Source organism: Siphateles boraxobius, unplaced genomic scaffold, assembly GCF_051911475.1.
Source record: "Siphateles boraxobius isolate OS27281-9 unplaced genomic scaffold, OSU_SipBor_1 5, whole genome shotgun sequence".
NCBI classification, from domain to species: Eukaryota; Metazoa; Chordata; class Actinopteri; order Cypriniformes; family Leuciscidae; genus Siphateles; species Siphateles boraxobius.
The window spans coordinates 31,337,498-31,354,441 of NW_027509141.1; the positions used below are offsets into that span (position 1 = coordinate 31,337,498).

Here is a 16,944-nt window from a genome sequence, read left to right on the forward strand (position 1 = left end):
TAAGAGTTTTAATTTACTATAGTTGCTTACAATGATAGAAAATTAGTCCTTTTTCTGAGGCTTTAAAAGCAAAATTGTAAAAATTATTTTATAAAAGCACTTGCGCTATTGTTGAAAAGTTTGGGGTTGGTGAGATTTTTTAAAGTTTCTGAAGAAGTTTCTTATGCTCACAAAAGCCTGTATTTATTTGATCAAAAAACAGTAAAAATAGTAATACTGAGTATCAATTTACAATTTTCAAATTTTAATATTAAAATGTAATTTATTGCTGTGATCAAAGCTGAACTTTCAGCATCATTACTCCAGTCTTCAGTGTCACATGATCATTCAGAAATCATTTTCAAAGCTGCTTTGCTGCTCAAGAAATATTTCTTATTTTTATCAGTTAAACAAAAAAGTTGTGCTGCTAAATACATTTTTTATTCAGGATTCTATGATGAATAGAAACTTAAGAACAGCTTTTATTTGAAATAGAAAATAAAATAATATTTTGTAACATAATCAATCATTTTTGATCAATTGAATGCATCTTTTCTGAATAAAAGTATTCATTACTTTCATTACTTACTTACCGACCCCAAACTTTTGAATGGAAGTGTGCATAACATCTGTTAAAATTTCATATTTTACCATTTATGGATTCACTTCTATTGTAATCTGATATATTTTTCTCTTTTTTTAAAGAAAAGGAGGGACAAGTTTAAATAAATTTCAAAATGATGCCATAAAACTGCATTTTGTTTTTAGTTTAACTAGTAATGAACGCAGAATATTCCTTTCAAATTATGTGACTTATGCATAAGTCATTTTCTTGGTTTTTTTGGGGCATAAGCGGTAAAAATGAAATTCTTTGAGATACCATATCCACCTAAGATGTTACACTTCATTTAAATTTAAATTAAACTTTGCTGTTGGGAATAACAATTTTTTTTTAAATCTTTTTAAAAAGGAGCATAGTCTGGAAAAAAAACTGATTGAAATTCTTGTGACATCAGCACAAAACACACACATCTAGAACGTTAGATTTCATTTCATTTTAAATAAATTCTGCTGCTGCCCTTCAGATCCCTTACCCGGATCATTTCGGCCACATAGCTCTCAGGCCCTGTGAATTCGGTGGAGTCTTTCACTTTCACAAGCACGATGAAGAAGAGATAATGCCACATGTTGTGCTCCACCTTAATGTGCTCCTCAAATGACACTGTTTTGTTGTCAAACTTGTCCCTCTCCAAACCTGTAAAGCAGAAACAGTGAAATGAGTTTGCGTCACTTGCTTAAAATGGCTCTTTTTTGAGGTGGTTGAGGTCAGTTTAGAAAATCAAGATTAGGAGTAATCTTGAAGTGACAAGCTGCCCAATGGTTAAACGTCCAAAAACAAGAATCTGTTTAGGTCAGGAACGTTTTTAGCTCTATGCGGTTTATACAGTGAGAGGGAAAACAATCATTTAAGATTCTGACAAAATGCATTTTACGGTTTCAAAGAAAACTGCACTGTATCTGGAAGAGGAAGTAGAACCACAGGGAAACCGTTTGTATACAAGTGTAAATGGTGCGTGTTATGAGCAAATGGAGGTTATGAATCTTGTGATGGTCACAGCAAAACAAAAACAGTCTAATTTCGATGCGTGATTCGCGAGTGAACACATTGGGAAATTGTCACTTGACGCAACACGTCATCTACTCTCCAGTCGCACGTCTGTGCTTCTCATCTCAGATTAGTGTTCCTGTGTGTAAAGTTTACACTGTTGTCCGTTGAGCTTTCAAATGCAAGTCATGGATCGTGAAATCTTCCTAGAGATGATCTGAATCCCAACAAACTGCAGCTTCAATGTTAATTCATATCAAAACACGAGTCAAAAACAGCGTTCTTGTATAATAGGTGTGTGCACTGTGAGAATTACGATCATTTACAGCTGGTCTCACGCTAACACGGTCAAACACGCCAAGTGGCAACAGGAAGACACTCTACCACCTCCACAGTGAGTTATGAGTAAGACTTCTGGTGAAGAGGGGGCGTCCTAATGTTTATGCTGGAGCAAAACAACCGTTTTATGGGCCTATGAAATTTATAGGACAATGGTACATGAAATGAAATTGTCTGTGAATCACTAAAGATAGCAGCGTTAAACTTCCATCTTCAAACTTTCATTCAGGACTGTTGAGAAGACAGACATTGCTTTAATTAAAAAAAAGATTAAAAAAGTTGGGAGGAGTTACATCCCAAAATGGCAAAGGCTCATAAATATTAATTAGGTTATGCACAAATAATACACCATGATTTTTTACTGTTTTTACTAATAATTTATGTGATGCATTGATTTCAGCGGAGTATATTTACAAAACTAAATTGTTTAAAACGTTTTAACATTAAACATCCTCAACTGGCCTTGTGACATATTTAGCTTGATATGTTCATTCCTACATCCCATGCCCCTGTCAGTCCCGGGATTTTGTAGGTCAGTGGGTAAATGCCTGGATCTGCAATGAAGCGTTAAGCATAACGATTTGTGTATGAAGGGTTTAATGTTCTAATTTGCCCTTAAAATGTTTTTATTTTAATAAACAACAATTGAAGCCATGTGTCAGGTGATGTGTATCAAGATCACATTTGTTTGCAGTATGTTTTGTGATTTAGAAAAGCAATAATTTGGGTATATGGGGTCCAGGGCATGTCGACACTCACCACAAATAAAGCAGGTCGTTTTCAGAACCTCTTCTTTTTTCTGCTTTTCACTTCTGAGGTCAGCAAAAGTGTCAATGATGACCCCAAAAATGAGGTTGAGAACGATAATGATGACCATGAAGAAGAAGAGGAGGTCGTAGATCACACGGGCTGCAAACAGAGGCTCCTACAGAGAAAAGAGATGAAGAACACTCAACACACAAGAACACTTTAACATTCTATGGATGTTAAAGGTTCTTCATGGAATCATTGATGGCAATAAAGAACATTTATTTTTAAAAGGGTCATGACATGAGAAATCAATTTTGCCTATAAGAGGTCTTTGTACCATTAAAACATCATGCTAGTTTCATAGCTTAAAACATCCTCCTCACTATAAACAAAGCATTTATTTAATCAAGCTAAAAAAATGGCACGTTTGGATATTGTGGGGTTCCTGACGTCACACGGGAAAATACTTTAGTATATGCCTGGCTCCAGAGCAAGACATCAACGAATAGTTTTACATCATTTCACCTTAGCAAAGGTCATGACATCACTTACTGGTGTTCAGTCTCTTAACGGCTGGCATTCACCTGTACTGTATTCGAGCATCAGGTCAAAGGCAAATAGAACCCATTATAATCACTGACGCTGTCTACACTGGATACAGTTTACAGATACCCGTTCACTTTCTGAAGTTCTCTACAAATAGAACACACTTTTGACGCATTCTGTTTAAACAGCCCATTTGCTCTTTTCTGTGGATACTTCAGAAGGATACCAGCATCAGGAACAAGTGGATGGTTTATTTTTAATGGCGTTTGTTCTGAGAATTTGACTGCAGATTGTTTTGTAAACGAGGCCCAGTGTAATTGAGAGTCACAAAGAAACTTGTAAAATGAAGCGGTCAGCTGTATTGGATATGACAGCAGATGCATCACAAACTGTAAGCAAACTATTTCATAATGATTTGTCTCTAAATTACAGTTTTATTTGGACAATGCTTTCGAAACAGTGCAATAGCGAGTGGGAGTTGATATTGTTTCCTATGCAATGACGTAAGCCAATGATAACAGTGGCCGTTTAACTTTATACAGACAGGTGAGACCACCTACTGACTTAACAACATTATGGGAAGCGCGCTAACCAGACGGGATTTAAACTTTGCCGGCTGAAGACCCAAGTTTGGTTTGAAGATGAAAAATGTACCAAGCACAATGTTCTCTCCCCATTCCTGATTTAAAAAAACACACAGCGTTACAGCGTTCGGAGTGATCTTACGACTGCCAGAGCAGAAACAAAAGCAGCTGCTCTCCTTATGTTATTATGGAGAGTCTTCATATTACTATTACACTTAATAGTAGTATTAAGTGGACAAAAGAGATGGATTTCTGGCCGCGTCCCGTCGGATTGCTTTCCATCGGCTGTGGAGGGTAAACCCACATGATTCCACACTCACTCATGGCATCATCAAGCAACACATTTGTTATTGTTTTGAATAAGCGAACTCTAGCTGCAAAGCTTACATACTGTGCCTTGAACCTCAAGGAACATAGTCAAATAATAACAATAAAAACATGACCCCTTTAAGACTAAAGGTAATAAGATCAGTTTGTTTCAAACCAGGTCTCTTAATGTGGTCCTCAACCTTTCTATTGTACAAACACAATATTAAAATGTCCCTTATATAAGCTATTTTTCCTCCAATATGTTGTTCTATAATTATGAAAAAGCGGCCTAATTTACAAAACGTATTTACTAAAAAGTATTTGATTGGCTATTCAAAATACACCAATCACTGATCATAACAGCATTTGAATGATGCTAAAGGTGAAGTGTGTAATCACACCAAGTGCAAGTGGAAAAATAGTAGTTTTCCGAACACTTCCCCGTCTGCCACAGGCCGAATAAAAAAAAAACGAATACTCTTGAGACGTGGCACCTCTTTAGAAGGTTTCCGCAGAACATCTCCGACCCCTCCGCCGCTCCGCAGGCCGTGGCTCAACACGGTGACGATACACATGAGCAGCGAGTCGCATGTCCTCTCCTTATCCTCAATCACGACAGCAGCCGGCTGAACTCCCACAGCTGTAGGAAACAGCACGTCAATAAGCGCTAAGCAAATACACACAAAATCTACCTAATCTAACAAAAGGTCTCTGTATTACTGTGGAATCTTTTACGTCTAGATGGTTGATACATGCAAATGACACAGCAAAAATAGCATTTGTGGTAAATGCTTTCCTAAAAGAGGATCAAAAGTTATCAGATCCTAACACATATCGTTCACAACATCTCATTCACAAAGAGAGGAGATCATTTGAAAACAAGTACAGAACTATGTAAACAACTAGATTTGCATTTTTTTCTGAAGAAAATGTGGTTGTAGTTATGATTGCTATGATTGTTTGTAAAGATTTCCATTTTAAATAAATACTGCTCTTGGTACTTCCCATTCATCAAAGTATCACGGTTTCCACAAAAATACTAATCAGCAAAACTGTTTTCAACATTGATAAGAAATGTTTCTTAAGCAGAAAATCAGCATATTAGAATGATTTCTGAAGGATCACGTGAAACAGAAAACTGTGTGATGATGCTGAAAATTCAGCTTTGCTTCACAGAAATAAATTATATTTTGAAATATATTAAAATAGAAAACAGTTCATTTAAATTGTATTAATATTTCACAATATTACTGTTTTAATATATTTTGGATCTAATAAATGTGGTCTTGGTGAGCTTAAGAAACCTTTCAAAAACATAAAAACGGCTTCTGAATGGTGGTGTACGTTCCAAATATAATTCTGTATGTAGATGGCTGGTTCAAATCCCTAACCTTAAGTGACCATAAGTTAGCGATGATAGCCTAAGTTTCAGACTGGCCCAATCGAGGTATTTCAGTGTTAACTGATGTGCTAAACAAAGTAAGACACATTCACAGGGGCAGAAAGGCCATGCAGTTCAGAATCAGATTGATTTGGTTCAGACTGGCTGATCAGCTCCAGTGATCAAATTAGGCCGGCTTTACATCTAAAATTTGCTCATTCTCAAAGACCCGCTCGCAAATGCTAATTATACTGGCCTGGCCTCTAACCTCAAAACCAGCATGAAGGTGCTGAACGTTTAGTGCCTGACTGTCATTAACCTCTGACCCCAAACATCACCCGGTAACCTAAAAGGGATTCTGGAGGTCATTGAGTCTCTCCTTTCCTTGTCTCATGACTAGCCTAACTACTCAGATTTAACTCTAAGTGTGTGTGAGTTGTGAGAGTTGCGGGTGATGGGGTTCGTACCATCCATCATGGTCTCCGTGGAACAGTTCTCCTCTTTCCGACAAACCGCGCCTGCCAGGAACTCTCCCATCTTACTAGCGGATTGCTCTGAATGTAGAAAAAAATTAGATTAAAGAAGAAAAAGATTAGGAGATGTACATTTTTAAGAGCGTTTACTGTATTACAAAAAATTATTATTTATATTTTAATCAGCATACATTTAAAGGCAGTACAACAATTACTTTCATATAAAATATTTAAATTGTGTGTCACTTCAGTGTCACATGATCCTTCAGAAATCATTCTAGTATGCTGATTTGCTGCTCAAGAAACATTAATTATTATTATCAATGGTGAAAACAGTATCAGAAACATACTTTTCAGGATTCATTGATGAATAAATAGAATAGCATTTATTTAAAAAACAAATCTTTTGTATCATTGTAAATATATTTACTGTCACTTTTTCAGCAAATTTTCTTGCATTGCAGTAATCAGAGTTATAAAAAAAATTACATTAATTGTCATGAAAATAATGGCATAATACAAAAAAAATTCATGTTGTTTCCTAAAATAGGCTTTATCTTCTGTAACCACATCATTTCTTATTTCTTTCTTTTGATTTTTCAAATAATCAGTTGTTTGTAACCCGATATTTCCCATGTACAATGTGAACTGCCATGTGTTTTCAATTTTCCTTTTTAGACACAGAGCGTAGCTTTGGGCAACATCCGAGAGAAATCCATCTGTGATTCTCACCAAGAGTTTTATTGGGTATCCTGTCCACGTTCAGAATGAAGTCATCCTTGAAGATGATGTATCCAACGATGGAGAAGAGGTAGACCAGGATGAGAGCCAGGACGGCGGTCAGAACGATCGAGCGGCCGTTCCTGGTTACGCTCTTGATGACGTTTAACAGCGTCTCCTCTCTGTAGATCAGGTCAAAGAGCTGGACAGAGAGTAAGATGAGAGCTAGTCTGTGTGCGTATACAGTATACTTGTCGGTGAAAGTGTGAGAGGTCAGAGGTCAGAGTTAGAAGAGATGTTCATGTGTGAAAGACGGATACGGTATGTCTGGTAGAGCGAATGAAAGTGTGTGTTTACTCACAAGCAAGCTGTAGAAGAACACGTGAACAAAAGCTCCAAGGCTGCATATAATGAGATACAGTAGATGATACAGGAACTCCACGTCCATGATCATGGCCTTGTATCCTCTTGTGAACGTACCGCGATTTCCCACGAAACTCATTAGAAAAATCACTTTATTGCACACCTGAAAACACAACCATAAGGTTGAGAGATTTAAATCATAGGTCTAAACAGAATTTTGGCTCATATGTAATGAGTTGAGGTAAAATTTAGCAAAGAGAACATTTATCTGTAGCGTATCATTACGGATATACCACCAATTGAAGCGCCACCGCAAATTACAGGCTGAAGTGATTGCATCAATCTTCAATGTTCATATTATGACATGTTTCCATGCACTTAATACAAAGCCTTCCTTATTTAAACATAAAGCCACTGAATTCTCACGGAATTCAACTAATGATTTTGCTAATGTAAACAAGCTGAAATTGTTAACTCCTGCTAAAGGGTGTACATCTGAGTACACAAACTAATTTTACTGGCTCATATTGCATTTTGTAGGATATATATACACTACCATTAAAATGTTTGGTGTCAGTAAGATTTTTTTTTTAAAGAAATTAATACTTTTATTCAGCAAGGATGCAATAAATTGATCAAAAGTCAAGACTTTTATTTTGTTCCAAACACAACTGCGTCTTTTGAATTTTCTATTCATCATAGAAGCCTGAAAAAAACATTTTTTCCACAAAAATAATGAGCAGCACACATGTTTTAATAATAAGACGAAATGTTTCTTTAACAGCAACTCAGCATATTAGAATGATTTCTGAAGGATCATGTCACACTGAAGACTGAAGTAATGATGCTTTGCACAGATATAAATTAGATTTTAATAATATATGAAAATAGAAAACAATTATTTAAATCGTAATAATATTTCACAATAAAAATTTTAACTGTTTTTTGACCAAATAAATGCAGCCTTAGTGAGCATAAAATCCTTCTTTCAAAGAAATAAAAAAAATCTTACTGACCCCAAACTTTTTAACTTAAAGTCTTGCGTGTATAATAAGATTAGTTTACCCAAAAAGTTCAATTGTCATCATGAATTCAACCTCATAACGTTCCAAACCCCACATGACTTCCTTTTTTCCGTCGAACACAACAGGAGATGTTTTAAAAATAAAACTTTTGGGAAAGGAGCAGCGTTAACAATCTTCAAAACGTGTTTCACAATACGACATGAGAGTGAGGAAATGATGACTCTTTTCATTTTAGGGTGAACTTTTCCTTTAATTTTAAGCTAATTTGAAATTGACAGTTGGTTCTGATGCCCACCAAGTGTGCACACTATTAAGGGAAAGTGGAGTTATTGTGTGAGCCAACTCCATTTTAACAACAGACTGTGAAAGTTGTGTGGAATTCCCCAGTGACGCACGACACACCTCGGTGCAAACAAACACCGAGCTGCCCTCTAACAACATCGCGACCCGAGCAGCTTTGCCAGAAGACTGGTGTTCACTCACATTGAAGGCCCCGAGAAGGAACAGGGTGGGCTCCAGGCCGACCGAAAAGATGAGGCGTAATATGGTGGAAGCGATGAGCGCCCGAATCCCGTGAGGCTGGGGCAGAACAATAACTATGGCCAGTGAAACCAACATCGCTGCCCACAGCAGTGCAGAGAGGTGTGGCTCCAGGGTGCCTGAGGAGAAAGAGGTAAACATGTTTTAGTGCCATCAATCAAGTTCTGGGATAAAAATACCACAGAAGTGACAAGTTATCATGCCATCTGTAACGGTTACAGCGCCACCAGTGCAACAGGCCGCTTGTGTTCAACTGTCTCTGGGACTCAACTTAGATTTTGATCAGCAATCCAGTGTGTTTCTGGGAATAATGTCATTTTAGGTCGTCTCAGCATGTGCAACCTTCTTGTTCTGATTACGGAAATATGAAAATAAGAATTATGTCATCATTTACTCACCCTCACGATTTCTTTCTTCCATGGAATACAAAAGAATTGAGGACTTGTGCAGCTGAGCTCCAAAAATACCATTTAATTAAAGATTTCATAAAACTTTGATCTGTTTCTCATTTAGAAGATAAAATCATGTGGACTGTTATGGTGCTTTGTTTCCATTTTAGGAGCTTTACAGCTCACTCACTTTCAATATGTGTATGGAAAATGGGAGTCAAGACATTCAGCAAAACTTCTCCTTTTGTGCTCCACAGAATTAAGCCATATGGGTTTGCGGGGTGGGGGGTTTGGGCAGAACTTTCACAAACTCCGTTTAAGAATAAATATACTTTATCTATGAGAAATAACAGAAGTGAAGATGATACGGTAAGATAACTTTCATTGTCATTACCCATGACTGTTGCGTATCTGAAACTGCAATTCGGTATGGTAGATCTAAATGGGATTCCCAAAAGTACTTGCAGTTTCACCTGCTGAACATGTTCGGGCACTTTCTAGCCCTCAGGGGAAAGATGCTTTGACAAAAAAGAAAAAAAAAATTACATAACCTAGAAAGAGTGACACATTTGAACATGTCATGAGCCACGCTGGCATAGATTTTAATCCTTGTTTAAGTCCTGTTCTAGGCAAACGGCATTAAAACATACAGTACAGCTAGGTCTTATGTGGGAATATTTTAGTAGGATTGCTAAACGGGTGTGTGCGCGTGTGCGCGCGTGTGTGTGTGTGTGTGTGTAGAGAAGAAAAATGAGGTCAGTCGGATTTGCAGGATCTTCACAGAGGCAATCGTTCCAGCTCGCTAGCTCTCCTGCCTGCGAGTAGACCACATGACAGGTGCTTGTTACATAACACGGCGTGCTAAAAATACCACGACTGAAAGATGCATGAGCGTCGGGAACCGAGCAAGGACAGGCTCTCAGCCGAGCCGAGCTGGGGTTTGGACCAAAAACACTGCAAATCTGTCCAGGAAATCTGCAGAAGCGAGACCAGAGTGATTCAACGGATGGACGTCAAAGGCTGTTCCATTCATTTCAATAAAAACACACACACACACACACAAAATATTCCAAATCTAATTTAAACCTAGAAAAAAAAGTTTTAGGATTTAAAAAAATGTAAAACTAAGAAACAAGTTCAAATGAACAAGAAATCATTTAAGGTTCTGCAATATTTCAAGGTCACTAATCACATTGGTACATTTTTGTCTTTGATCATGTGACTTCCCTGCACAGGTTTTCTTCCAATGAAGCACAAGATGATGTTTGGAAATGATAAATATATGCTGGAAAACTTGATCATCAGGCTTTGATCATGTCAGCTCGAAAAGCAGAATATAATTCACAAAATTTTACACTGAAAATGTTTGATGATTGCAAAGTAAATTAATAAATAAATAAAGTTCTTAAACTTTGGGACTCAAAAGCAAACGAGGTCAGGAGAAAATAAATAAATAAATACACACGTACATACGCACGCACGCACACACACATAGAGGTCTTGAACTTTTGAACCCAAATGCAACCGAAAATGAGTTCAGGAGAGAATGACGGTATGCATGAAAGACTATTATGTCCACTGACCCATACTTCAAAGAAACATCAGGTTCTCAGGCACCATAGATATAGATTTGTAATGTGCATGTAAACTATCTAAACTTGACCAGAAAGTGGCTATATTCAGTCCTTTCCCTCTAAAGGCCTATATCTCCCACAGCTGTACCAGTTATGCTATACACTCCTGTGCATAAGGTTGCACACACTGACCTACTTCTAGAAGCCTGTCTGAATGGCAACATTCTCCCAGACAGGGTAGGAGGAGGAGGAACTGGGAAACACTCCTGTGCTGCTGTTACACACATTCAGGAATTCTGTAGGGCCTCTCGCTAAACTTTTACAAATACTGTAAAGGGACCTACTGAACTCTGCAGAAGGGATTTAATAATCAGCTTTAGAGGTGACGATTGTTCTTAAACGTGCTTCTAAATATGTGTCTGGAGACAAGTGATTTTGAAGTGCCCGCACTGAAAGTGAAAATACTGTGTGAAACAACCAATAAAAACAAACACAACATAATACACAGTTTTATGAAGCAGGATTATGGACCATTAAGAATTCACTGGAAACTCAATAATCAAAACTTTTTGATTAGTTAGACTGTATATATTGAAATTATGTTTATTAGCGCTCAGTTAGACTGTATATATTGAAATTATGTTTATTAGCGCTCATAAAACAAAAGCGAGCTATACACATTTCTTCAAAGTGTAAGACATAGTAGTAATAATAATATATTTAAATAAATATATACCATTTAAATATATATATTATTGAATTATAAATAAATAAATAAAACACAAACAACATAAGAGAAAGGAGATTAGAAAAAAAAAAGAAGTAGTGAAATGAGCATATAAAAGTGGAGAATTTTTTTTTCTCTTTTTAGAACATCATGGCCTTGACTTAAGTACAGTCATCTATGCCAGCAGCATATGCAACAGTAAAATCTATGGAAAAACATCAGACAAACATTCAAACAGGATGTGAGGTGGAGAAGAAAATTAACTACTTCTACAATTCTTTTTTAAATATCAAACTTCCAGCCTATTACAAACATTTAGTCAGTTTCCTCATTGTTTTACAACCATGTTTATTGCAAGGACAATGTTTCAAATTCACCTTTGTTCTCCATTATATTTTATTGTTTGCATTTTAAATCGTGACCTATACTGAATCTGGACCAAAGCCGTAGAGTGCGTTTTTGACTCCCAGAGAAGCCTTTTGTTTTAGAGACTACAAGAGTTTTCAATTAATGTCCCAATCGCTCATGTACGTTTTGAAAAAGGGAAAGGCCCAAAACAAAAGCCCCTTCGGAGCCTGACCCCAGCCTGAACAATGCAGAGTTTATGCCAGTTACAATGTGGCACTTATGCCAGTCACAATGACTGGACAATCAGTGCTCAACAACATAAGAGAGAGAACCAGAAACACAGAAAGGCTTAATAAAAATTAGGTTTCCACATCAGTTACATTTGAATCTAGGATGATATTTGATCACAAACTTTAACACAAGCAGCTTGTGCTTAAGATGTGATGTAAGAATGAAGTGAGTGCCAAGGCTTTGACTTTATCTGGGTCTCTGTTTTCAGGGTCAAATCTCAGCTCTGACATAAACAGGTGTCATATTTCTGTGACACACTTTTGATCAAGAGTAGCAGGGAGGAGATAGACACGTAGCCTTGACTGAAGCTTATGAGATTAGGGAAATAGTGTAAAGTGTTTAGGGAGATAGAGTCAGGTGACATGTTACACAAGTGATCTCTGATAACAGGACAAAATCAATAATCAGGTTAAGCACAAAAGTTATGTCCATCATTACGTCACCACTTAAAGAACACACACTTTTGGATCATAAACGCTTTCACAGAAACTGTGAAGGGGAGATATGCGTCTTACTTTTAGTTAAAAAAATTATTGGTGGAATGCATGATTAAATGTGTTATATATGTAGCATTTAAAATATTAATTTGATATATTTACTATTATTATTTTATACAAGTTGTATATGTAAGGAATAATTGACGACAGGCCATTGAATTTATAGAAAAATAATAATGCAAACGAAACAGAGTTATACCTCAGGTGTGCATTATTTTTGCTCAAAACATTGTTCAGATGATGTATATCAAGACATCTGTCAGGATTTTGTTCTTAAAACGTTCTTGTGTGTAGAATCTATATATTAATATATAATTTTATATAAACTAAATAAACTGGAATAAACTAAATGTGTATATATATATATATTACAATATAATTTTTTTTTTTGTTGAGGATTTCACACTACTGAGATGAGTGAAGGAGTTCATATCACTGAAGTCTATGACGCGTTAAGACGGATGCGAGGATGGCTTTTTTATAGCTCTATCATGTAGGCCATATTATGTCTTTCAGGTGCTGTGTGTGTGCTGAAACTAGGCCAGAGAAGTGCCAAGTTGCTACCTGTACTCAATTACCTCCATAAAAACAGCAATCTGTACTCTAGCACGTTGTGTAAAGTATTATTAAAGTTGTGGTTTGTATTCTAACAATTACAGAGCACTGAAACATCTTTGCCATTATGAATACTTGGCATTTGTTGTCTATGAAACACTTGTATCCAGCTTGTGACAGAGATTTAAAAAGAAATTAAAATTGTTATGTATATTAAATGAAAACAACACAGTAAATATACTTGGGCCTCACCTCCACGCACTCCTTCCAGTGGATAGAAGAATGCTACCAACAGGTTCATGAGGACTGCCAGGTTAAAGGAGATGCTGCTCCAAAAGGACATGTTACGGGAACACCAGTACAGGATAGGCTGAGCTGGGGAAGGCAGCAAGTCAAAAAAGGTTATTTCAAATGTTTAAGGAGCATGTACACCAACACAACACAATTTATATCATTCTAATCCAAAGTGCTTTTTTGGATGCTATCACGAAACTAAAATGGTCTAATACTACAACCCTGATGCACACCATGTCAGAGCTTCACGTACATCATTCTGCCACAAACAAAAACTGAAAGATTTAATTTGGAACCATTTGTTGATATACAAACAAGCACAATGTGTAAGTTATGTGCCCCTAGTGGAAGCCAACTGAATTGCAATATGTTTGAGCATTGACACAACAACATTTGTTCAACCAATTGTATGATACTGAAGCGGGATTACCTGTTTGCATTAACAATCAAAAATAGGGGAAATGTTTGAAATTAATTAGATTTTTTTTTTTTTTCGGTTTGGCTTCGCCAGTACACCGAAAATTACACACTACACCATTAAAACCCCCTTTTTCCACTCTATACAGAAACATTTAATAGACTCTGGTTCAACAAAGAAAATCTCAAGTTATACTATAAGGCCTGTTAGGATGAAATAATGAATGTTGTTACTAACAAGTTCCACACAGTATTGCTCATCTTTAAAAAAAAAAAAAAGATTGATTGCATTGTCATTCTCCCACCTTCTACTAAACCACTTGAGGACAGCTGTTTGTTAGTTTTCATGGCACTCTGAAGGACCAATTCTGAATGTTCTCAAGCTAAAATGTGATCCAGCTGACCCTGTGCATTTCCAATTATATCCAATCAGGACAACGTCCAATTGCACTAACTTTGGTAAATCTAGTATTCCTTTAAACATATTGTGTTTTCCTCTGTTAAAGAATGCCATTACAAACAAAACACATATTGAATGAAGTTAGGGGATGTTTGGCAGTTTTGGAGACATGCAATTTCACCAACCACACCTCAAATTGAAGTCAAAAACCATAGAAAGAAGACCAAAGAGTTCAAAGGGTTTCTTAGTGCGGCCAAACCATGTACGAGAGCTTGCTGACCTCAACCACCACCTTGTTCTGACCCATGACTCTCTGATGAGTCTAGCTGGAGGATTTAGTGTCTGAGCTATGGCTATTTTGACAGGGGGTTTTTGTCTGAAAAGAGGAACTGGAGGAGGGGACTTTCACACAGAGGTCGCCACACTCATGACTTGGGGTTGCGGCAACGGAACATTGCTTCTACTTTGATTCAGCCTGATAAAAAACTTCACTTCAGTCAGAGACGTGCATTACTAACTAACATGGAATTCACACCCTCCTTTTTATTATTAACTCAAGGCCTGAAGACTCAAAGCTACGATCTAGAACTGTGGCCAAATGTCCCATGCATATGAGCCACGCAAGAAAATAGGCTGTTACAAGCCCCTCCGTCTGTCGATCTCCTAATCTTGCACTTTTTATCTTGTCATTGTGGTTTACCTCATGCTTTTCCTGTCTGAGAACTTCTATCCTTTTTTAAATAACCCATTTTCAACCAATCCCTGCCTTACCTTTCAAAACCCTTTTCCACAAAAATATAATTTTGAATGGTTAATTGAATTATTACTATTTTTGTTATATCAGTTTCATACTAGTTCTTTTAAAATTCCAATTCAGTGTGACTATTTCCCAGCCTCTGAGGTTTTCTGGTTCAAGACTAGCAGGTTTTTGGGGCTGGTGCAGAGCCAACCGAAAATGGCTCCAGATTGAGCACCTCCCTTTTGGTGAAAAATGGGCTTGTTTCTTGTTTCCCATCATCTGTTTATTTGATACCTCACTCAGCTTATTTTCGTAATCAGATTTTGTGATGTAAGCTGGCAATGTGTGTTTACTTGGGATTTATTCAGACTTCTCCCTGAGCCATCTTCTCCCCTTGTTTCTCAAACCTTAATGCACAAACATGTAGAACTAAAAACTTAGACGAACTTCAACATTATTTTTAGTTACAGGTCTTATCTTGTCTATCTTAAAGTTAAAGTTTACACCCCCTCCCCACTGCCCTGGCTTGAGGGGGTCAGGGTGAGGTATGAAACACGGCACCAGTGCACCAAAAGCGGGCCGCACTGCATGGAGAGAGCCCTGATGGGTCCCTGGAGGCTCTGGGAGTGGAGAGGGTGTGTAAAGGAGCTTACTAGATAATAGAGGAAGGGAGTGGGCACGCACAAGGCACGGAGTTTGCATCACCAGTTGCCTCTTGAGTACCTCGCAGCTTCTTCTGCCAGTTCATCTCATTGAAGAGGTCTTCAGAGCGCAAGAAGAAGTCATTGATCTTGCTGCCCTGCTCGTCGCGCTCCGTGGTGTAATAGACGCGGAGCTTGGACTCCTGGGTTAGGAATTCGCATATGTTTGGGACGGGAAATACGATCTGCTCCATTGTGCGATCCAGACGGACGATCTGTAAGTGAAAGACTGAGCATCACGTGGGTTATATATGCTATGACAATTTGGTGGACAAGGTTTTAACTTACAAATAGTTACAATGTCTATTTGTTTTTTTTTGTCGACTCCTAAAGTTACCGTCACATCAGCAAATTTTCAGCTAAATTTCACAGATACACAATAGCGTAGCTATGCATGAAGCACCACACATTCCAAAGTTACTTAAAAACCAAGCAGCTTTCTATTGGTTAACGCAGCAAATTTGCATGACCAACTTGAACAGGAGTTTAAAGGGTTGGTTCAGGATTTTGGACATCGGGCCACATTTCCAAGTTAGCCTGGGTGTTATTTATCAGTGGAGACAGTTTTCAAAAATTGTCATCCAGTCCTTCAAGTTGCATAGTTCGCCGGTGCTAGGCTAGCGCGAATCAGAGGGTATCTGCTAGCCTGCCATTAAAAACAGTTTTACCCACTCCACAGTACACCAAAAGGAAATAAATTATAACGTCAGACTATCAATGTAAATGTCTGTTGAGAGAGTAATGTTAGAAATAGTACTGTGGAGTGGGTAAAACTGTTTTTAATGGCAGGCTATCAGATACCATTGACTCGCGCTAGCCTAGCACCGGCGAACTATGCAACTGGAAGGACTAGGTGAAAATTTTTGAAAACGGTCTCCACTGATAAATAACACCCAGGCTAACTTGGAAATGAGGTCCGATGTCCAAAATCCTGAACCACCCCTTTAAGCAGCCCCTAAAGGGACACGGTGAAGAAGAAAAAAATGAGAAGGGAGGAAAAAATATTTGCCAATACTTTTGCATTCTCTCGCAAATGTTTTGCATTCCACCCATAAAACTTTGCTTTCGCTCGCAAATAGCACAAAACTTTAGCGAACGAATGCAAAAGTTTTTGTGAGGGAACGCAAAGTTTCTCAGGGGAATGCAAAAAAATTGGCGAGAGAGCACAAAAGCACTGACTTATTATTTTCCTTCCAATCTCATATGCCCCCAACCCCCCCCCACCCCCCCCACCCCCACCCCCACCCCCACCATGTCCCCTTAGGCCTTAGGGGCTCTGTAGGAGTGAAATCTGTGAGGGAAAACGTTTCTCCATAACATGTAACAACATTGGGATTCCTGTTGAAATGACTGGATTTCATCCGCAAAATTTTCCACCTGCAATTTTCACTGTATGA

At 37.7% G+C, this 16,944-nt stretch overlaps 1 protein-coding gene across 5 annotated transcripts in view; it reads right to left on the bottom strand.

Annotated features, from left to right (window-relative positions):
- The window catches only part of itpr1b (inositol 1,4,5-trisphosphate receptor, type 1b), a 140,791-nt gene that overhangs the window by 15,135 nt on the left and 108,712 nt on the right, over positions 1-16,944 (bottom strand). For all 5 annotated transcript variants that reach the window (XM_077203976.1, XM_077203979.1, XM_077203977.1 and 2 more), the window contains 9 exons: positions 15,531-15,762; positions 13,249-13,371; positions 8,559-8,734; positions 7,049-7,213; positions 6,700-6,889; positions 5,962-6,048; positions 4,608-4,753; positions 2,684-2,849; positions 1,074-1,234 (listed from right to left, as the gene is read on the bottom strand). In XM_077203976.1, the coding sequence (XP_077060091.1) occupies positions 1,074-1,234; positions 2,684-2,849; positions 4,608-4,753; positions 5,962-6,048; positions 6,700-6,889; positions 7,049-7,213; positions 8,559-8,734; positions 13,249-13,371; positions 15,531-15,762 (1,446 nt within the window). The remainder of the gene's footprint in view (positions 1-1,073; positions 1,235-2,683; positions 2,850-4,607; positions 4,754-5,961; positions 6,049-6,699; positions 6,890-7,048; positions 7,214-8,558; positions 8,735-13,248; positions 13,372-15,530; positions 15,763-16,944) is intronic.